Raw genomic sequence first — 23,238 nt, 5'->3', positions numbered from 1 at the left:
TGCAGCCTTACCCGGTGGAGAGTGCTGAAGCACATTAACTTAGTACTTGTTGTTTTCAAATAGTGGGAACTTAGCATACTGTTTGTTTCGTAACAAGTAGGAATACTAGTATTGGAGGTGTTATTAAGAGAAAGTAAAGGCAGGGTGTTTATTATTAATAAATCATATGCATAAGTACTTACTAGTGATTAAATACATTATTATTAACACTTCAAAACAGTTTCTGCCCATCAGGGGCTATGTGTGTTTATTTCTCTGAGTAATAAGTACAGGTTGGCACATTGTGTACATAGTCTAAACGTGACTGAAATCCTTTGTTCACCATCTGTAGATGTTTACCTCTGAGCCCATTGTTGCAAAACAAAACAAAACAAAAAACACACATTGGCAACTTGGTGAGAAACCCAGACAACATACACTTCTTCCTTCTTTCAAAACAATGATGGAGACCACATTAGTTTCCAGTCTAATTGAGACCACAGAGCTAGGTGGGTGTGCACGCGCTTACCCTGGCTTGCTCAGTGAGGACCACTCTTGTTTCCACAGGCCCACTGACTGCACAGGCAGAAAAGGCCCCAGCCTGTTGTATCATACAGTGATAATCTTACTGTGATTGACTGAAGCTTGCTCTGAAATTTTACTCCCCGCATCCCCCCCCCCTCCCCGAAGTCATCTGGGCTCCTAATGTAAGACTGAGACCTCCAGAGAGATCTCTAGTCTATTCCTGCAGTCCCCACTGAGAGACGGAGTCCTTTGTCAATGTAAACACATAGGAATACATTGAGCCGACGTGACGGGGTCTGTCAAATCTTTCAAGCTGGAGACCCTGAGAAGCAGAGGCATGGGCTTTTTATACCCTTTACAGAAGCAGAACTTAGCAGAGAAACTTGATTAGTTAATAGATCAGCATTGGGACTTTCCTAGTTGGGGAGAGGTAAGTACATTCCTGGGGTAGTGGAAATTTTTTAGACACAAACTTAAGGTTTTTCCTGTCCCTGCCACACATCTGATATCACTGTCTGTCCTTCAGTTAAGCTGGACCCTCTAGAAATTTACATGCTTTGGCCTTAATGGGGGCCCTTAAGGGAGGAAAAAGTCTGACATTTTTCAGACTTGGGCCTTAATGAAAAGTCTGACTTTTTCCAGACTTGGGCCTTAATGGGGGTCCTTAAGGAGTGGGCACTGGCTCCTTCACTAACGTCTTTTAAGACGCTGCCGTCTGCACCACAGACTGCTTCTTTTGCCTCCTCAGAATCTCATTCTTCCAGAAAAGGGGAGGTGAAGCCTCATCTCCTCCCACAAGGCTTTAGTATGCCCAGGAATCCAGCCCCTAGCATACTCCCTGTCTGGGCAGAGCTTCCCTCAGCCCAAGGTCCAATGGCCATGAGCTGTCCCTCAGCACTTGGCTTCTCTTGTCTCTGGCGTTAGAAAGACAAAGCTACAAATCAGGAGGATTTGTTGAGCTGAGGCAGACAGGTCGAGGGTGGTGGTTTTAGTGTGTCTCCGGAAGGCTTCTCCCTCTATCAAGCTTCTGGTTCTAGACCCAGCTTTGTGCTGGGGGTTTTGGAGCCCAACTACTGGTACTTAGTGAATGGATGGCTCATCAGTGCCATCTGCTGGCAGTTGCTGGGAACTTGACCTTGGATCACTAGGTAACTATCCAGCCTTTTCCTCCTAGCTCTTTGCTAGGACTGGTGGTTGCAGTGGTGCTTTGGACACTCTGTGACAGTTTTGTCAGGGAAGAAGAGGTGGCATGCTAGCAGCTTTAGACTCTTTCATAGTCACTCCATTATCAGGGTTCTTTCGCCTGCATGGTGTCTTTGCCTGGGGATATGAAGTATCAAAAATGACGGTGTGACAGTATCAGCATGGGACTGTCGTTCTAAGCAGCTTAACCACCGGTTCCAACCTCTGTGCAGACAGCTTATTCCAGGCTAAATGACCTACTCGTTTCACATCTGTACGTTGTTAGGGGAGACATAGGTTATCAGACAGAGGGGGACCGACGGGTTATTGAATAATTAATATAACTGGTGTGAGAGAAAAGTCACTGGATGGAGAGATGGGATGTGCACGTGGAATTAGTCCATGCGTTCCAGTGGGACGGGGATGGTCTGACCCAAAGCAGAAGCTGCCTCCTTAGTGCCACACACACACCCTGTAAGCCCTTCCTCTTCCACCTTTCCATCCATACTTAGGTAAGAATGGCCCCATATGAAAGATGTGTGCGAGACCCATACCTGGGGAGAACACAAACTCCTCACGCTCTGCAAAAGATGCAGAAAAACTAGAAGCTTCTTCTGGCCGGCCAGCAGAGTCAGATAATCAACAAGGCAATGAACAGATAAGACGCCAACTATAAGCACGCTGAGCTCACGCTCCTTGAGCTGAGAGCTCTGTGACCTTTGGGGGGCAGTTTTATTCAGATCACGTTTCATAAGGCATACAGCACACACTAGCCAGATATAACAAGTAGCTCATTACTGCTGGTCTTTGTGACCCTCGTCAGGGTCTGTTGGGCCCCTGAGGTGTGCACTACATTCATTGTGTTGATACTAGAATCCAGTCAGGGAGCTGAGCACTTGAGTCAGAGAAGGGAGCAAAGCCAGGGAGGGCAGGTGTTATCCTGGACTCACAGCTGGGGAGGGCAGGTGTTATCCTGGACTCACAGCTGGGGAGGGCAGGTGTTATCCTGGAATCACAGCTGGGGTACTTGCCCACTGATTCTGCTTCCTGTCCCACACAGGTAAAGGACTGTTCCCAAAGTGGCCCTTTCTGGAACTTCCTAGCTGTCATTAAAACAGCAGGTGACACTGGAAGGAGGAAGCTGTCACACTGCAGGAATTGCCTGTCATAGCTGTAGAAGAGCTTGGGAGCAGACAGGGGGTGGGAGGATGGGGCACAGCAGATCATCAAGAGTGCCCCCCCCAATAGTCTTGCCTTCGCACATACATATTGAGGAGAAGTAAAATCAGGTTAGGCTTTAGTAAGTGGCTTGGTGGTTGTTGTTGTTGTTGTTGTTGTTTAGGGGGAGAACGCTGGATAAGGTGTTGTGGGCCCATTATCCTTTACATGGGTGGAGGCGTCTGGGTGAAATGATACGACTTTTGGGTTACAGGTTAACACATTGTAACAAAAGAAAATGAGATATTAGGTGACACTGGCAAATATGATTGTGGAAGCATTCTTTACGGTTGCATATGTTTGAAAATGTCCAAAGTAAACTGATGTTGAGACAAGGTCTTGGACTAGCCAGTGGTAGTTTTAACTTTGTTTTGAGGACCCGGTCCCCCTAACCTTAAACTCATGTAGCCTGGAACTTAAAAGTCTACAGACCCCAGCTTCTCCTGTGATGGGATAATAGGGAAATCGCCTATAGGCACAGTGACAAACCTCACCACAGCTACAACAGCATGCCATTGTGATGAGAACAGGACCTTTTTGCCTAGGCAGCATGCAATACCGTGTTTCAGGCTTTGCGGTTCTTTTCTGCTTCCTCCCAGGGTCTGTGTGGCTTCGTTTCCCTCATAGCATGTGGAGGAACCTCAGGTTTCTTCCTCCTCAGTGTAGCTGAGTGGGGTTCTTGTACTCAGGTGTGACTGATAGATGCTGTCCACAGAGGAGGAAGGGCTGCCTTCCAGAGCTGGGGCAGTGCTTCCTGGTGGCTAGCGCTTTCGATGATCCTATCCCTAGCCCAGCTCTTTAACCTGGTAGTGGAAGCTTCGGGGGAGGGGGATTCTTTCTTATGACCCCTGACTCATTTGCCTCATATTCTTTATTTTCCAGGCATAGCTAACATCCTTTTTTTTTTTTTTAAAATGACTGTAGAAATAATTCTTTGCTTTGGGTCTTGTTTTTGGACAGAAAAGCAGTTTTCTTATTGTGTCCCCTGGTGTGTGCTATGGTGTCATTTTAAAGGCTTCAACATAGGAGTGTTTTATTCCCCTATGGGAGAGTAGCGTGGGATAGGAGAGTGGGGAATCAACTTGAGTGTTGTTCACCGTGATTTCCCCGGCCTTAAAGAGGGAGCAACAACCTACTTTGAAAGTGTCAGGCAAACCAGGTACATAATCCCAGCACTCCGGAGGAGGCAGAGGCAGAAGCAGGCGGATCTTCCTGAGTTCAAGGCCAGCCTGGTCTACAAAGCAATTTCCAGGACAGCCAGGGCGATTAGAGAAACCCTGTCTCAAAAGACCGGAAAAAAAAAAGTTGGGTAGGGCAGCTTGGAGAGTGTGGCAGCAGCTTGGCTGCAAGATGGAAGTGACACCCCAGCGTTCAGAGGCGAGCAACACAAAGCACCCAAGCACACGGTGTCCCTGGATGTTTTACTGCCACCGTCACTGCGGCTGCACTCGGCCATCAAAGGGCTGTTGGAGTCAACGTTGTTGGCTGTGTTTAGTAGCAGGCTCTTGGGGTCAGTGAGCTACCTTGGGAGATATTTACCCATCACATGCTTTCATTTTTTAGTTTTAGGTCTCTCTGCACACCACGACTGGTCATCCCTTGAAACATACACTGCTTTCGTCGTCGGAACTGTTAGACAACTGTGCCTGGTGGAGATGCAGCCCATCCACATACTAAAATGACAGATGACGCTCATTTCTCTTTTACTGGCACAACCCACCAATTATTAGAAGGACTCTCTTGGCCTTACTGCAAGGTGTACTTTGCATTTACCTTGGCTTCCTTACAAACCTAGAGTTGTTATTCTGCAGTTTTGTTCAATAAACACGAGGCATAAGAGTGCTTAACCGTGTTCATTGTAGGTATCTCAGACTCGGCACCCTCAGGCTGTCCCAATAGCTTGGTGGACTTTGACAAGGCTACTGACTTTTAGAACTTGTTGGAAAGGAAAACAGAGAAATACTGAGGCTTTTTGTTCCTCTTTCCCTACTTGACTACAGCATATATATATGTGTGTGTGTGTGTGTGTGTATATATATGTACAATATATATGACATATACACATATATACACAGACATATATATGTAGAGATACATGTGTGTACGTGTATATATATGAGTGTGCGTGTGTGTATATACATGCGCACACACATACTGCCAGCCCTTCTGTGATCCATGGTATAGTTAACAAGGTTTTAAAACTGATTGTAATACACAAAACATGGCACAAGTAGTTGCCTTCCAATCCCAAAGTCTGTTCTTGACATGGGAAAATAAAACCTTGGCTGTCAGGAGCTGATGGGCTTCGCCTGCAGTGAGATAGTTTCATTGGCTCATCCTATATTGATTGTCATTTTGCTTTTACCTGACCTGGGGGGAAGAGGACACCTCAGAGCCCACGTGCCACTATCGTGAGTAGTGAAGGGTTCTCATCAGTCCAGATCGAGGCCTCGAAGGAGCTGTGCAAGCTGTTCAGCCCTCAGAGCACAGCGAGTGGTGGAATCCAGCTTGCTACAAACTCTGTGTCCACCAGCATGCTGCCACGCAAGGACATGTCCGTGGTCCAGCAGAGGAGAGGCTACATGGCTTATTTAATGTCATCGTATATTTTGGGCTAGAGACTTTTCCTAAATCGTTTTAATTAGACCTTCAAAGCTACTGTGTGGAGTGAGTGTAGTTTATATAAACTTACATAGGTGGAGAAAAAGGACGCACATCTGAGTAAAATGAATTATGTCAGTTATATGCTTAGATACTATGGTGATGGCCTCTTCATTTGCTTAAATGAGGGCTTGGAAGCCCAGGAAGGGTAAAAGTCTTACCAGGCTCATTGGAATTGTAAATGGCAAACCCAGGACGCCATCCCAGGGCCTCCTGCTCTGCTCCCAGAACTCATGTATATTGATCAGGGTCGAAATGGACAAAGACCAAGGAAGTCCTTTGAGGGAGCATCTTTTAGTCATCCCCGCTCTTGTATACTCACCGCCAAATACTCACCGCCGTTGCCATGCCTAGATTTTTTTTTTTATTAGATTTCAAAGTGTTAAGTGAAACTATGTGCAGTCGACTAAGCGACTGTGCAAAAATAAAAACCGACTGGCTGGTGTATAAAATGTTACTGTAATGTGAAGGCTAATGGTGAGTTGGAGATTGCTGGGCAGCTAAGAGGCCCCGCTCGTGCCCCCTGTGTTTCCAGCATTGTGCAGTCTTATTTATTTGGGTATATTAATGGCGTTCTCAAGGCCAATCAGGCCCATTCTTTCTTGATAAATGCAAGTCGCTAGATATGATCTGTTAGTGGTCCAAGGTCACAGTCAAGCATCCAGCAACAGAAACACGAAGCCAGCACTTTGTCTAGGGAGCCCAGCTGCTTCCTTTCCAAAACATTTTGCATTCACGTCAAGTCAGGTCCTCGTCACAGAGAGAACAGTGTGTGTGAGACACGCTGACCTCTGCAGCACATTTGAGAAGAGGGCAGTGCTCTTAATGTCACTTAAGCTCTGTGGCCGCCAATGAGTTATTTCTCCTCAGAATCTCGGGCGTTTGTCTTTGTGTAGCCCCTGCCCCACCCCCCAACACTAGATAGTGAGAGAGCCTCTAGAGAGATGACTTTCTGGACATGAATAAAGGATACCAGTACCTACAAATTCTGTATATGGTTCTGTTCTCTGAAAAAGATACACCTGCCCACATTAAGGATGCTTCTTGGATTCTTTTTTTTTTTTTTAACCTTACATTCAATTACAGCTTTCTCTCCCTCCACTCCTCCCAGTCCCTCCCTTTTCCCTCCTTCTACTGCCCCCAACCCCCCCCCCCCCAGTCACTTTCTCCTCAGAGAAGGGGAGGCCACCCAAGGATATCAACCTTCCTTGGCTTATCAAGTTGCAGTACAACTAGGCCCGTCTTCTGCTATTGAGCCTAGACAAGGCAGCCCAGTTAGGGGAAAGAGATCCTGCAGACAGGACTCTAGTGGAACTGTCCTGAGAGGCTGCACCCAAGGAGCTGGTGGAAACAGATGCAGAAACCCACGGCCAGACCTTAGGCAGAGCTGGGGACAGCTTGTGGAAGAGGAGGAGGAAGGATTGTAGGAACCAGAGGGATTAAGGACACCACAAGAAAACCCACAGAGTCAACTAACCTGGACTCATAGAGGCTCACAGAGACTGAACCACCAACCGAAGAGCAGGCGTGGACCAGACCTAGGCCCCCTACGCATGTGTAACAGATGTACAGCTTGGTCTCCATGTGAGTCCCCTAACAACGAGAGCAGGGCCTGTCTCTGACTCCGTTGCCTGCCCCTTGGAATCTTGAGTAACCTTGGCAAAGTCATTTCTTCCTGTAGAGTAAAAACCATGCTATCTGCACAGGGATGTTTTTATTATTCATCGGCCAAGGACACTGTCACCCTAGAGGGTGTGTCAGAGTCACAGAGGACTCTGCCACTGCCATTCCACTCTGTGACCGTCATTAAGAGTCAGGCTCTGTTTGTTAGTTGTGTGTATGTGTGTGTCACAGGAGCTGAAGCCAAAAAGGGGGGTAGCAACATTTACCCAAACCCAGCAGTATGCTGAGATTATACAGATATTTATATACCTAACCAAAGATAATTAATCTAACTATAATTACAAGACATTAAAACTTTGCAACCCTTTCTCCAAGTGTGTGTGTGTGTGTGTGTTTGTATGTGTGAAGGAATCTCTTCATATACACCAATACCACTTATGCACCCAGTATTTATTAAGCGGGGTCTCTGAAGATGGGACCTTTGTGTCTTTTTTTTTTTTGGGAGGGGGGAACCTTTGTGTCTTATATATGACGTTAGCAGTCTAGTATCATGTATGTAGTGATGGAGTTAATTTGGTTTCATGGCTCAGTTTCATCAGATGCCGTCTCTGAACTGACTGACTGGCTTAAAATAGTGTGGTGTGACAGTTTATTCACTCAGACTTAGGGGGATGGGCACACCTCTGCTCTTTTACTTGATCTTCCGAAGAGCCATAAAGTAGACAGGGACAGCAAGGAGCTCATTGCCTAACTTCTGGTCCCAGTGTCTATAAAGAGTAATATTTAGGTCTTTGTCAGTAGAAACTATGTAATAAAGCAAAACCAAAGCACAGAACAGCAGTTCTTAACCTGTGGGTCCACACCCCTTAGGCGAACTTCTATCTCCAAAAGTATTTACGGTACAATTTATAACAGTAGCAAAATTACAGTTATAAAGTAACAATGAAAATAATGTCATGGTTGGGGGTCATCACAACATGAGAAACTGTGTTAAAGGGTTGAGGCATTAGGGAGGTTGAGAACCACTAGCATAGAGGATTATGGGAAGACGGCCTTGTAGAGTTTCTTAGGAGCCAATGGAAGCCAGTGCTTCTGGAAAGAGCGGACTCCGGAAAGCCAGAAAGCTGTTCTTGTTCCTCTGGTTGTTTCTGCTGGTGAACTCTGTAGCCTGGTGCCTCTGTGGCCCTGCCCCTGACTTCAGATGTAGCTAGTAGCGTAAGTGAATCCGTTTAGAGACACACTTGTTGCAACCAGCCCTGCAGTCACTGGAGCATTGAACGCCCTGCCCCCTGGGTTCTCTCTCAGCCTTTGGCAATCCATCCGCCATGACAGCTCAGCTTGGCTTGAACGGAAGCCTGACAGTTTTGCTAGGAGGGTCTCTGGGGATGGATAGAGCTGGGGGCTGGGGAGGGGGAAGTGGGTAGAGCTGGGGACTTGGGGGGGTGGATAGAGCTGGGGGCTGGGGGGGATGGATAGAGCTGGGGAAAGCTCCTGTTTGTCATCACAGTTTTGTAAAACTGCAGACTAGCGAGCTTAAGAAGGCCAGATGGAAGTGCAGGCATCACGGGAAGATCGTGGCCTTAGCAACTGACTTCTCGACTTCTGGGAATCTAGCAGATGATCCTCCACTGGGCACCTGAAGTTGAACATTTTTGAGAGAACTGGTGTTCAAAGTCAGCCTTAACTCCCGAATTCTAGAATTTGGCCAAACACTTTCTTTTGGCCCCCCTGAAAAGAGAAGCTAATTTTAACTAGTGTGGAAGAGGCAGTTGGAAGGAAGGAGTGCTGTGTGGCAGGTAGGGACATTTCCTTTCCTGGAACTGGTAAAAAGTACCCACTTCTCCAGTCCAGCAGAGGGCGAAGGGAGGTTTAAGCTCCAAGCCCAAGGAATGTTTTTTACACCAAGTGTTAAGTGGCCACAGTTGTTCCAAGCCAGCAGAGGGAGAAAGGAGTTTTCACCTGTCTGCCTAAAGAAAGCTGTTAGAATCCAAAGCAGAAGTCAGTGGTACTTTTCAGACAAATTACCTCGAGCGTGTTACTACGTAACCTGTGTTGGTTATTAGATTGGGCCTGGGTGGTGGTGTTTAGGGGCAGCTTGCTCTTCTGTAGGCTGAGAAACAAAACAAATCGAGTCATTTACACCCAAGAGGAGATAACAGTGTGGTGGTGCCCAGATGCCAACAGCACTTTGTTCCCAATCCATTTCTTAACCCTTGCACAGCTCTTTACTTAGTGTATTTATAGCAGTCCAAGCAACCACCCAGCAGGCCGCCCATAGTTGTACACGCCGTGGCTTTGGTACCTCCATGCAAGTGCCACACCGAAAGGTCAAATGTTGTGCTAGAGTTAGGAACACGTTGTCCTTTGAGAGGCCTCTGCATTCACACTGAGAACGTCTGCTTCAGAGACATGTTCACACTATGAGACGAAGTTAGGCAGATGAGACTGCCTTGGCAAAACACTAGGCCCAAATTTCACGAAACACTAGGCCCAACTTTCACGTGATGACTTCGGCACGGAGAACAGGGGCAGCATTGAGGAGCACAGAGGGGGCGAGAAGCAATGTGGATAAGATTTGGCAGTCCAAGGTTGGGAAGAATCGGAGCATTATGGATGCTCTCCACCCGAACGAGGGAGATGAGGGAGGGAGTGGAGAGCCTGCCACTCCAGGGGATGACGTGGGTGGAGAAGGCTGGTTTACAGTGAAACGAAGTAATGATCTGTCAGAGTCCATCCACTGGGGAAAGGGCAGACCCTGGTGCTGGTAAAAACACTGGTGTTAGCTGGGTCTCTACAGCACCTGAGGTCTGGTTTTGTTCTGGTACGTTTGGTCCTTGGAGGCCAGAACTTTTTCCTTCTTACTACCCATGGCTGTGTGCTTTCTGTAACAATGTTTTCTCTTTTTGTTTCCAGGCATGGTGCAAAAGCTAGATCAAAAACTCCCTGTGGCTAACGAGTACCTGTTGCTCTCCGGAGGGGTCCGAGAAGGCGTGGTGGACCTGGACCTAGATGATTTAAATGTCTATGCCCGGGGCACCGACTACGACATGGACTTCACCCTCCTGGTGCCGGCCCTTAAGCTGCATGACCGCAATCAGCCCGTGACGCTGGACATGCGCCACTCGGCCCTGTGCCACTCCTGGCTGAGCCTCCGGCTCTTCGACGAGGGGACAATCAGCAAGTGGAAAGACTGCTGCACGATCGCAGATCACATCAACGGTGCCACCAACTATTTCTTCTCTCCCACCAAAGTGGCCGGCTGGTTCTACGACTCCATCAGCATTGTCCTCTCGGAGATACAGAAGAAACCCCAGAGAGGGATGCCGAAGGTGGAAAAGGTAGAAAAAAACGGGACCATCATCTCCATCATCCTGGGCGTGGGAAGCAGCCGGATGTTGTACGATATCGTCCCCGTGGTGTCGTTCAAAGGGTGGCCGGCGGTGGCTCAGAGCTGGCTCATGGAGAACCACTTCTGGGACGGGAAGATCACCGAGGAGGAAGTCATCAGCGGCTTTTATTTGGTGCCAGCTTGCTCCTACAAGGGCAGGAAGGACAACGAGTGGCGACTGTCCTTTGCCAGGAGCGAGGTGCAGCTGAAGAAGTGCATCTCGGGCAGCCTCATGCAGGCCTACCAGGCCTGCAAAGCCATTATCATCAAACTCCTGTCAAGGCCCAAGGCTATCAGCCCCTACCACCTGCGGAGCATGATGCTCTGGGCCTGCGACCGACTCCCTGCCAGCTACCTGGCCCAGGAAGACTACGCAGCTCACTTTTTGCTGGGCCTCATTGACGACCTGCAGCACTGTCTGGTCAACAAAATGTGCCCTAATTATTTCATCCCACAGTGCAACATGCTGGAGCACCTGTCAGAGGAGACGGTCATGCTCCACGCCCGGAAGCTCTCCTCTGTCCGCTCGGATCCTGCCGAGCACCTGCGCACCGCCATCGAGCACGTGAAGGCAGCCAATCGGCTGACACTGAAGCTGCAGCGCCGGGGCAGCACCACCAGCATCCCCTCCCCGCAGTCCGACGGAGGGGACCCCAATCAGCCTGACGACAGGCTGGCAAAAAAACTGCAGCAGCTAGTGACTGAGAACCCAGGGAAGTCCATCTCGGTCTTTATTAACCCCGATGACGTCACAAGGCCCCATTTCAGAATCGATGATAAATTTTTCTGAGTGTTTTGTTGACTGCCCCACCCGCCCCCAGCCCCCTTCTTGGTTTCTAAAACTTATGTACGGTGTAGTGTGGCTTGTGATTCAGTCGTTCTGTTTTTACATATCCAGCTTAACATTGGATTTGGTAAGAACACATCTTAAGTTTCCTGGTTCTGCAGGATGGTGCAGGCTCTGAAAAAGTATTTATACTATTTCATACTCTGCCTGGATTTTGCTGTTTGTTTTCTAGTTATTGTGGGGTGTTTTTTTTTTTTTTTTCTTTCATTTGAATGATGTTCATTTTTAAGGAGAACTTGAGCCATAGGTGACACCGCCCATGAATCCTCTTTCTTGCTTTCTGTCTCACACCCAGTGTAGATTTGTTGGTGGGTTTGAGGAAACACATTTCACTCTGCCATATTTGAACGTATTCTCTCTGGCGTTTGTTCCGTCTGTGACCTTGTTCTCCTCCTGAGTTTTCATTGCAATGGATATATGTCAGAGTCCTAAGGACCTGGGGGCCTGTGCGTGCTGGCTGCATTTCTCTCTTTGCACCAGCAGTCAGAAGTAGTTTTTCCCCTTTCTACCAGACGGAAACTTTAAGACAGAGAACGATGCACATTATGTTTCCGAGCAACCTCATTGAATGTAATTGTCCTCGAATCAGCAAACATGGGATGGTTTGGAGGGAGGGTTTGATAGCTTTCCAAACAGAATTAAGGTTTCCAAATGTTAGTTTTAGTGTTTGTAATTATTTGAAGCCTTATTTAAATCCTGTTAAAGGAGCAGACCATGCTAATTGTTATTTGCACTAATGAAGTCTTCGCCATTGTCATAGCTGCGCTGTGTGTCTCGGTGGACGTTAACATCCCTTCTGGAAAATGCAGTCGCTTTTTGTTTAGTCCAGTTCTCGTTTTGTCTAGTTCTCCTTTAACTGTGGGTCCCGTTTTACCCTCATTGATAGTTCTGGTTCCTGCCTCACTGAAGAGGTTGTTAAAGCTTTATACCTGTTCGCTGACTATCATGAGCTAGGGGAGATGACACTTGACAACGTGGGTATCTTTGTATTTCCTTTGGGGGTTCTACAGATTTTTCTTTCCCCCTTTCCTTTTATAAGGTCTCTTTACTCTGCCGAGATCTCAAGGGAAATTGACAGGCTGAATTCTCCCCACGTTGAAGATACCATGTGTGTTCAAAGCAGGTTTCACTGGAGAGCAGGAACCAGGAAAAACCTAGATGGCTGTGTTGGAATAAAGGAGTCCTGTTTTCTGACTGAAACGATTTTCCAGATTTAGGTGCTGCGGGCCGTAGGCCCCTGTTTTGGCGTGAACTCAAGGCAGACTGTGGTGCTTGAGTCCTGGTTGGGCCTGCTGATCTAGATGACACTGATGTTGTCTGCTGATGGAAAAGCCAAGCGGCATGGTGGTTTTGGTCTTGAGTGTCCAGACTCATAGGTTGGATTTTTAGCCAATTGGAATCAGGCATATGTGATTTTGGAGTTTTGCATGGGAATTAATGTAATGCTTATAAATCATTCAAGATCTCAAGTCAAACACAAAAATAAAAAAGAAACATACTGGCCTTGGAATTTTGTTGTCATTATTACTTTGTAACCTCAATTTCCCCCACGCACCCCTCCCCACCACTACCCCATTTTCACTTCTTTCCTCCCATTTTCACTATGTAGCCACTTAACTTTAGCCTGGAACTCTATCTTTCACCCTAGGCTCTGAGTGTTGGGATTTCAAGTATGTACCAGCGTACCCACCTTTGATCTTCTTCTCCTCCTCCTCCTCCTCCTCTTCCTCCTCCTCCTTCTCCTTCTTCTTCTTCATGATGCAGTGGTGGTGAGTACATACAGACCCCACCTTTAAATCTAGATGTATATATTGTAAGCAGCCTGCATTCTTTCCTCCCCGTTTTCCTATTGGTGTATATTTATCCTCTCTACAAAATATGAATCTCATTAAACAGCTGCTTTCCAGATCCAGATGTGCTTCTGATTGGAGAAGCCAGTGGATACCAACCAGCATTTCCTTGGCCACAAACACTAACAAAGGGCCATCCAGTCCCAGATCTTCCAACTGGGGACATACCCTGTGCAGAGCTGGAACAGAAGCGCATAGCCCCCTTCCTGGATGTGGAGGGGGAAGCGTTCGGGGCAGCATATCATCTCCCAGTCATGGCGGCCGCCATTAGGTAGCACCGCAAGAGATGGAAATGACCACATGAGTCCTCAGACCCCGGACCCGCAGGCCTCTTCTCTTGCTCGACTTCCTCACCACTGGTCTTTTAACTAGTTTTGAGTAAGGTTCAGTTCAGCGCCATGTTTAATCAAGTACGCCAAGCTGAGCCGCTTTGGTTGGTGTGTCTCTTCTTTCTGGGATACCCTTGTATCCCTGTGTTTAGAGCTGGCATATGCTACTTTCATTGATTCCTATCATACTGTGTAGCTACTGTGACCATTTTGATGTACTGTATAGGTTAGAACAAAGTCGGGTGTACCGTTGATGTGGGCAGGCATATTCCAGAAATCATCTCTATGAAGTTATCTATATGGCCAGACCATACCCAGAACCAGCATCGCAAGTACAATTAGCCACGCGGACAGTATTGAAATGCCTTGCTCTCAGATAAAGTTTCATTGCAGGTGTATAATAAGATTTTAGCACATTAAATCTGACATTTCCCCCTTTTGCCACATCTGGTCATAGTGGAGAACATAGTATGTAAGTTTCACACAGAAGCGTGCAAAGACCTCTTTGGGTGTAGGTAATTTTTTAGCAGCCTTTATTTAATCCCCAGAATTCCCGTCTAGGCTGCAAACCTGAGTAGCTCTGAGGTCAAGGGGAAATGTATGGAATGTAGCTTTCTACTTTCCCTTACATGTATCCCATTGAGTTTTTACCAGCCTGTCTTTCTGCAGCTGAGAAAATTGCCTTGAATCATCCGTACTTCAGATAAAGTGCCTTAAGGCTGAGCTATAATTTTAAAATTACATATAACTGATTTTTTTTTGAGACATTCACATGTTTTTATTATTCAGTGGGCTTTTAGCTCTTTAGTGGAGCTGGGTCTCACATCAAGAGTAGATTTTCCTCTGCCTCCTGCCTTCTCTTCTGAAATGGGTGGTCTATAGATGGAAGTAAAAGTCAGCTACTTTTCAGAATTAGTGGGGCCACTCAAGTTTAAGCACTTTCAAAGTAAGCCTGTTCCTGAAGTCACTTTGCAAATTATGTAATGGAAAATAGTGGAGCCACATGGCTAGTTTTGCTTTGGGACGGTGGTATGAGGACCAGGAGGGGACATCTGAGCCTAGTGTAAGTCCCTCCTGCTCATGTCCACATCACCTTCTGCACAACTACATATTCTTTCATGTCACCAATTGGAGGTTTCCTCAAGTTGGCTTTTGCAACATTTTCTGTTGTGATTCAGGATGCTGGTCACAACTCAGTGTTGTTTGTTTGGTTCAGAACCTTTCTTGCTGAGAGAAATCCCCGCCCTCCACCCCCTCTTTCTCTCAAGGAATTCAGCTTTTAAAAAGTTATATCCTTAAATTGTGTGTCTCTGCCTGTGTCTGCACATGCGAATGAGGATTTCTACAGAGGTGAGAAGCATCAGGTCCCCCTGGAACTGGGGATAACAGGTAGGTGTGAGACACCTGATGTGGCTCCTTGGTGTGACCTCTGCTCTTAAAGAGTAGCAAGTGCTCTTAACCACCAAACCATCTCTCTACCATTCCCAAGGTATGAAGGTGTGTGTGTGTGTGTGTGTGTGTGTGTGTGTGTGTGTGTGTGTGAGAGAGAGAGAGAGAGAGAGAGAGAGAGAGAGAGAGCGAGCGCATAGTTGCAAAGAGTTAAGTCACAGAAAGCATTATAAAGTCCTAAAGTTATAAATGTATAAGGTGGTATGTGATGCACAGAACAATTGGGTAACTGCTTAGGTAGCAAACTGTCTCTGTCATTTTCTCATTTTGGAAGCTGTTAACCTGCACCACCTGTATACTCAGGTAGTCAATCTTATTCCTTCTCCAGTCTCTGATGGGGTTGAAGACCAGATAGTTTAGTTTTACAATTAAGCTTAGTTGTTTAGGAGTTAAGATGTGTTTAGGTCTAGATAGAGGTTTTAAGGTGAAAATGACAAGATACGATACTGATTCACATTCAGAATTTTTTAGACTCACCAAGATAGAAACGATGGTTTCTTCAAGGCTGCCAAATACAAATAGCCAAAACACTAATAATATAACATTTATATAATTCCTGGTTGTTGGCGTGGTTCTTCTTGCTGTAGGTAGTTTATTGTATATATGTGTAATAATATATATGTAAAAAAAATATTTAAAATAAAAAGGAAAAGAAGTCACAGCAGATGGTTTATCCTCAAAAGCCTCACCGAGAAGCAGAAACCAGATGCTGATAAGGATGTACCCAGATGTCCTCTGAGTAGGGTAGGTCAGATAACTGGTGCTCAGCTGCTATAGGGTTAAGCCATAGGACCAGAACTGAGCTGAACCTCATCCTTGAGTCAGGCTGTAAAGGAGAGCTCCCCCTGGAGGCTGTAATGGTGAAATACAGGGCTGGGTCCAATTGGATGGATGTACTGGAGTGGGGCATAAATGGCAGCCGGGTCGGCTGTATCAATATCGGGGACTGTGCAGAGCTGAAGCTGGGGACAGATGTGAGATATGTCAGTCCCTTGAAACACACACAAAGGAGTCAGTTGACAGGTCAGGGCCTTCACCGTCATGATTTTGAGTAGCCTCTGGGGTCTACTTGACACACCACAACAACAGGATATCTGGCAGCAGCAGTCCCAGTGAGGATCCGGTAACGATAGTGTAGGCCTCCAACCAGACCCATGACTCCTGACAATGAGCATTTGAAAGTAAACATATGTGGACAAAAGGCTATACTGCCTGATACACTACAGCTTCTGTGACAAGAAAAAAAACAAAACATTGAGATTATACCCACTCTAAAATCTTTGCCTTGACAATGTATACATCTATATTTTTACATCTATAACTTTAAAAATCGGAATGAGGCTGGATGGTAGTGGCGCATGCCTTTAATGACAGCACTCTGAGGGGGTGAGGGGGTGGGGAGCAGAGGCAGGCAGATCACTGTGAGTTTGAGGCCAGCCTGGTTTACAAAGTGAGTCCAAGACAGCCAAGGATACACAGAGAAACTCTGTCTTGGCAAATAAATAAATAAATAAATAAATACAAAAACAAACAAACAAAACTGGAATGAGAATCCTAATCCAAATTAAAGACTGTGGGATGCGGCTTTGATGACATAAGTGCTGGTCTGTGGGAGGGTTGACCTTCCTTATGATGACCATTGCTATCTTAAAAAAAACCAGACTTCTGTTGTTCCCTTGATTGGCCACACAGCCTCTTCTTGGAAGACTTAAGCAGCTACCTGCTCTATTAGCCAAATATGTCCTTCCTTGAAGAACTGAAATGCAAAGAGGCTACCCCTTTTGCTACATAAAATAAGATTGAAAACATGGGATCCTTTGTGGGTGGTAGGCAGACACTTCCAGAATATTTACATATGTTTCCCAGATCAGGGTCCTGAGAATGGAAAGCAGTGAAAGAGGAGAAGTCTTCAGTAGCTGGAGAGATCGGGGGAGACTGGGGGAGATGGGGGAGATCGGGGGAGATGGGGGAGATGGGGTAGATCGGGGGAGATGGGGGAGATCAGGAGAGACTGGGGGAGATCGGGTGAGATAGGGGGAGATCAGGAGAGACTGGGGGAAATCGGGGGAGATGGCCCCGTGCACACTGCAGTTCGGAAGAATTGGGCCACCTGGATCACAGGTTGTTTCTTCCTCACCTTTGTGACCTTGAGAAAACTGTTTCCCTTCTCTTTGTAAACTGAATAGTGAGATCTGTGGAGCTCTAAAGATCCCACTGGGTAGCCCGCTGCTATGGGCAGCTAGCTGTTGGCTGTAGAGGGGAAAATATTCACCCAGACAGAAGATGAACAGGAGAAGATTAAACAAGAGCAGTCTATGTATGATTGGTGGGTGGAATTTGCAGACTCAGACGTGGGCTCCAGGTGAATTGAGGAAGGAGGAAGGCGGTGGCAGGTACCTCCCAGATCAGACATAGTAAGGGGAAGGCATTGCTTTAGTCTTTATGGTGGCATATGTTTTTAAAAATAACTTGTTTATTTTTATTTTATGGGCATTGGTGTTTTGACTACATGTATGTCTGTGTGAGGGTGTCAGATCCCCTGTTACAAGAGTTACAGACAGTTGTGAGCTGCCATGTGGGTGCTGGGAATTGAACCCGGGTCCTCTGGAAGAGGACCTCTCCTCTCCTAACCGCAGAGCCATCTCTCCAGCCCCAGAATATAGTTTTGGGAGCTCCCCCAAAGACAGGCTCATTATCACAGATACAAATCGCTTTCTCTGTACTTTCTGTATAGCTGTTCGTGGCATCTGAAAAGCTATTGCTTACGAAAGGATTTTACTCGAACTTGGAAGGCTCTGTGACCCTTGAGTCATTAAAATATAGCCGAATCATTGACCTTGTCTAACATACACATCAATTTTGTTCAGTTTTTATATGGGAATTCTAAAAGGGGAAAAAAAAACAACAAAAAACAACAACAACAACAAAAAAAAAAACAACGTGCTTTTGAGGCCATGTGACAGTGACTGGATTGTATATATAATTTACTTAAATTTGATTTTTACCTCCCATGTGTTCACCTTGTGGTGGAAACCTTTGGGGACAATGTCTCCCATCCAAACCCTGTGACTCTGACAGGATCACAGCATGAGTCTAGCTAGGACAATCCTTCCTCTGGGTCATAGTCACCTTCTGGCCTCTTCTCCTCTATGCTAATGTCTCTGGGAGGAAACCTGCAAAGAACAATAGAAGAACTAAAAAGAGCCAGGCCGGTTGGTTTCTCATCTTTCCAGACATACCTTAGCCTGAACTTTGGCCCCAGTGTTTCCCTATGCTTGACCTTCCAGACCAAGTTTATAGCACAAAGGAGGAGATTTGTTTTTCCCTAGAGGGACAAAGGGCAGGGAATGAAAGACAGAGACAGAAGAGTGAGGACAGGGGACAGGAGGAAGGGAACAGAGAGCTCGAAAGTTGTTGTCCAGGGCTGGGGGTTGGGTACAAAGGACTACTTCTGGATACAGAGGAGAAAGATGGCCCGTAGAGAAACTCCATGGTAAGATGAGGTGTTTAATTTTAACTGGGCATGTTAATTAAAAGGGGGCTTTTAAATTTTTATTTTTTTTAATCTGTAAAGGCATTTATATTTATTACATTTTATCTTAATTTTCACAGAAAATAGGGTACTTGTGTTTGCCCATTCTTTCTACTGGTGCCTAGTCTCACAACCGAAAATATAAAAGTGGACTTTTTGATTGCTGTACTTCGGTACCTTGGTAGTCAGCCTTAAGAGAAGGAAGTGACCAAATAAGGGAATTGATCTTGGTGGCTAGCTTTAGGAATATAATGTAATGGTTTTCAGCAAGGCAGAGGGGCTGGGGGAGAAGGGCCAGGCCTGCCGGAGCCATGCTTGCCGAGCTCGTGCTGGCTAGGGTCCCTTCAATGTCTATGCCTAGTCTCAATCTTTATAGTACTTTTAAGGTCACAGCCACACCAGGCATGGGATGAATTAAGAGGTCCCTCCCAAGTTTGTGCGTGAAATTACCAGTTTCCTATCTCACACTCTAACAAGATGCAATCTTTTGATAACTCTCAAACTCTTACGGTTCAGCTTCTTAATTCCTTCACACACTCCCCACCTCCCAGTTCCCCAAGGCTTCTTAGAAAAATTTGCCTTCTAAGCATTCCCATTATCCCGCCAAAAGTATCCTGGCAAGCTCTCCGAGGTTTGTATAAGCAAACCGCAGGTGCTGGAGTTTTGAGTGAATGTGCAGTCTGTGTTTTCACATTATCTGTACTCCTCTTTCCAAGTCAACAATCACCGGTGTGGAAGGGCAAGTGGATGGCGAAGGGACCTTCTGAATTGCCTCTGCTCAATTAGTGGTTCTCAACATATGGGTTGCAACCCCTTGGGGGAGGGGAGGCATTGAATGACCCTGTCACAGGGGTCGCCTACCAGATACCCTGCTATCAGATATATACATTATAATTCATAACAGTAGCAAAATTACAGTTATGAAGTAGTAACCAAAATAATGTTATGGTTGGGGGTCACCACAACATGAGAAACCATATTAAAGAGTCACAGCATTAGGAAGGCTGAGAACCACTAGCTTAAGGGGTTCTCAGAACACAATGCCTTGGAAGAAAATGATTTTAAAAGACATATATATCCTGCATATAGCTTTTTCATTTTTGAATGAATTTCTCACAAAGCTGGAAAGGGGTTGGAGCCTCATGGAGCATCCATCCTGTTGAAAGGGACATAAAGGTGGGGGAAGAAATCAGCGCTAGGCAGTAGATCATCACACAAACATCTTTAGCCACGCGCACACAGGATGTAGTGTGGCACTAGCTTATTTGAACAAAATAAAAAAGAGCCTTCAATCTGTGTTTTTGCTTCAGAGTACTTGACAAATGAAAGCAGCCATCTTTCTGTCTAGCCACGAAAACTCGACTGTCTCTTTGCTCTTCAGTCCAGTTTTGCCCAGGGATAGTTCAGAGTGCTCCTTCCCAGTCCTAGGGGACAGAGTCCCTTATAGCCTGGCGCTCATGTTCTTCGACTCAGCGAAGCACTGCATTTATTTGCTTTACCTATGAGAATTTCCCATAGGAACTTTTTGAGAAAAACCGCATGCCTTTCAATGACCATTAAAAGGCAGGTGGTGAGATGGTCTGTAAGGGTATTCATTCTAGTCAAGACTGACGTGCAGGCCTACAATCCCACTTGCTCTGGAGGCTGAGGCAGGAGAATCAAAAGTTCATGCCCGGCCTTGTAGTGTGTAACTGGTTTCCAGTTAGGAAGTAAAAGGGGAAACTGAGATACAGTTCAGTGGTAAAGTGCTTGCCTAGCAGGTGGGAGTGCCCCAGAATTCTCAATGCAAATGTCAAGCCAATATACTGGAGAATAAGGGCTGTGCTCACACTTCAATGATAACTGTTCACGTGACAGATATTCATAGAGCACCTGGTTCAAAAAGCCTGGGAGTATTATTATTATTATTATTATTATTATTATTATTATTATTATTATTATTGTTATTATTATTGTTGTTGTTATTATTATTATTGTTGTTGTTATTATTATTATTATTATTGTTATTGTTGTTGTTGTTGTTATTATTATTATTATTATTATTATTATTATTATTATTATTGACAAAGTTTCTCTCTGTAGCCCTGGCTATCCTGGAACTCACTCTGTAGACCAGGCTAGCCTCTAACTCAGAGATTCACCTGCCCCTGCCTTCCCAGTGCTGGGATGAAAGGTGTGCGCCACCACTGCCTGGCAAGCCTGAAAGTCTTAAAGGACAGCACTGGAGTTTTTGGTCTACTAAAACAGGAAACAAACATTAGTCCTAGATGCTCAGATACAAAACTTAGCACTCATGGGAAAGTTTCATAACTTGAAAGGTGAGTATCTGTTGGCACTGGCCTGTCAACTCGGGGTATCTCATGTTTACTGTGGCTGATGTTTTGAGCCTAGCACCTCTTCACTGTGAATACGTTCCTGTCTTATTTCCTATGCTCTCTGCAGTGTCTCTTTCCAGGACTGTTGCTGCATGTCAGTAGCATCCTACATATCCCACATGTATCCAAAAAACGTTATCTGCATCCATTGCCAACCGCCCTTTGGGGGTTAAAATTTCCTAGGGTTGAAAGGCACCATTGGAAGTCATTCTAACTTACCTTCTATTTCCTTAAGGCAGAGACTGTTTCAACTTGACATCTGTCCTAGCCAAAAGTGAGTACACACCCAGCAAATGCTTGTTGGATTGCATTTGTGAATATGGAAGTACTGTGGAGCCTTTCCATAGATGCTCACTTATCGTATTTTTGCTCAGAGATGCTGAAATGATTGTCAGCAGTTGATCCAACAACATTTTCTTTTTTTTAAACAACATTTTCTTAATGGGTCAAATGTTACCAGAGGGTCCTATGACCCATACTCATCAGGAAGCAGCTCTTCAGGAAGTGGGGTGGGAAACTGGAAGGCTAAGGTTCCGGTCACACAAACACAAGGACCTGAGTTTGACTTCTCAGACCACCACATAATGTTGGGTGTGGTAGCACACGTGGTAGCACTTGTCTGTCATCCTGTGCTCCTATGACAAGATGTGACGCAGAACAAGGGACTCTCTAAAAGCTCGTCAGCCACCTAATGTGGGGTATGCTACGGTGAACATGAGACCCTGTTTCAAACCAGGTAGAAAGTGAGGTGTCCTCTGATCTCCATGTATATATGGTGACATGCATGCACCCTCACACATATACATGCACACTTACCATATATACATATATATGTATATATACACACACATAAAATGTATGTATACACACATATACAAACACATACAAAGATTTAGCTTTTCCTTCAAGGAGCTTACAGTATATAAGGGGAGGTATTAATTATAAAGTTGGAAACATATTAAGTAGCAAAAGGAGTATTCTAAAAGGTTCAAATGTCAAATCAGTAACAATTGAGGTGAAATGGTCAAGATGCTTAGGAAAGACTTGAAGTGTGCAGGAGTGCTTCAGAGGGGCCCGGAGGGCTGATGGGAATGAGGCTAGAGATAGAGGGAGGCGCATGTTTTCCAGGTGGAGGGCTGAAGAAAACCTGCCGTGGCAGCGACACCAGCTTTGTAAGCACAGCTTCAGGGAACATGTCCTGAGATGGAGTGTCACTTAGTTTAGCTTTTGACACATAGGACATCTATATAAAGCAGTTAGACTGTACTTGAGACGCAAATGTTAGTTGTTGTTGAAATAACTACTGCTGAATCAGGGTCACACATGAGTGCAATTTTGCTTTATTATTTTTGGTTGATTCATTAAAAAGTCAAATCTATAGAAAAGGTGACTTTCCAAAGCCATTCAAGGTCTAATAATAGTCAGAGAGGGCAATTCTCATTCAAAAAAAAAAAATGTTCAGTCAGCCTCTGCTAAAAACATTACATAAACAAGAACATTTTTACAGTTACTATGTTATCAGTCTTCTGTGTGGTTGTAAAATTAATAACTCGAGTCTGCAGAAGGAGGAAGAATATAAGTGGATGGCCAGCCTAAGAAACTTAGTGAAAGCCTGTCTCAAAATAATACAGCACAGTACAATACAACAAAACCAATATAATACAATCAATACAACGAAATCAATATATAATCAATACAATACAACAAAACCAATACAATATAGCCAATCCAATCACTATAATACAATCAATACAATACAATAAAACCAATATAATAAAGTCAGTTCAATCCAATCACTATAATACAATAAAACCAATATAAAAAAGTCAATCCAAAACAATCACTATAATACAATCAATACAATATAACCACTATAATACAATCAATACAAAACAATACAATCAATGCAATACAATACAATCAATATAGTATGGTACATACAATACAATGGTGGGCTGGGGATATGAATCACTGGATAAAATGTTGACTATGCAAGTATGGGGATCTGATTTCGAATCCACAGTATCCATAAAAAAGCTATGCACAGTAGCACATGCCTGTAACTCCAGAATTGGGGGATCAGGGGCAGAGACAGAAAGACCCCTGAGAATAGTTGAAGAGATGAGGTCTTGACTCAGTGAAAGACTGTTCCACAAAAGAGAGTGGAGGACAGTAGAAGAGCACATGTGAAATCTACTCTGGCCTCTACAAGTGCATGCACAGGTAAGTGCACCTCTCTCTACACACACACACACACACACACACACACACACACACACA

At 45.3% G+C, this 23,238-nt stretch overlaps 1 protein-coding gene across 1 annotated transcript in view; it reads left to right on the top strand.

Moving 5' to 3' along the window:
- Mb21d2 (Mab-21 domain containing 2) overlaps window positions 1-11,616 on the top strand; it is a 102,940-nt gene extending 91,324 nt beyond the window's left edge. Inside the window, exon 2 of the mRNA XM_051150806.1 lies at window positions 10,102-11,616. Coding sequence (XP_051006763.1) covers window positions 10,102-11,366 — 1,265 coding nt within the window. The 3' untranslated portion in view covers window positions 11,367-11,616. The remainder of the gene's footprint in view (window positions 1-10,101) is intronic.
- The last annotated feature ends 11,622 nt before the right edge of the window (window positions 11,617-23,238 follow it).

Source organism: Acomys russatus, chromosome 8 (assembly GCF_903995435.1).
Source record: "Acomys russatus chromosome 8, mAcoRus1.1, whole genome shotgun sequence".
Lineage (NCBI taxonomy): Eukaryota > Metazoa > Chordata > Mammalia > Rodentia > Muridae > Acomys > Acomys russatus.
This window is presented reverse-complemented; position numbering and strand designations above follow the sequence as displayed.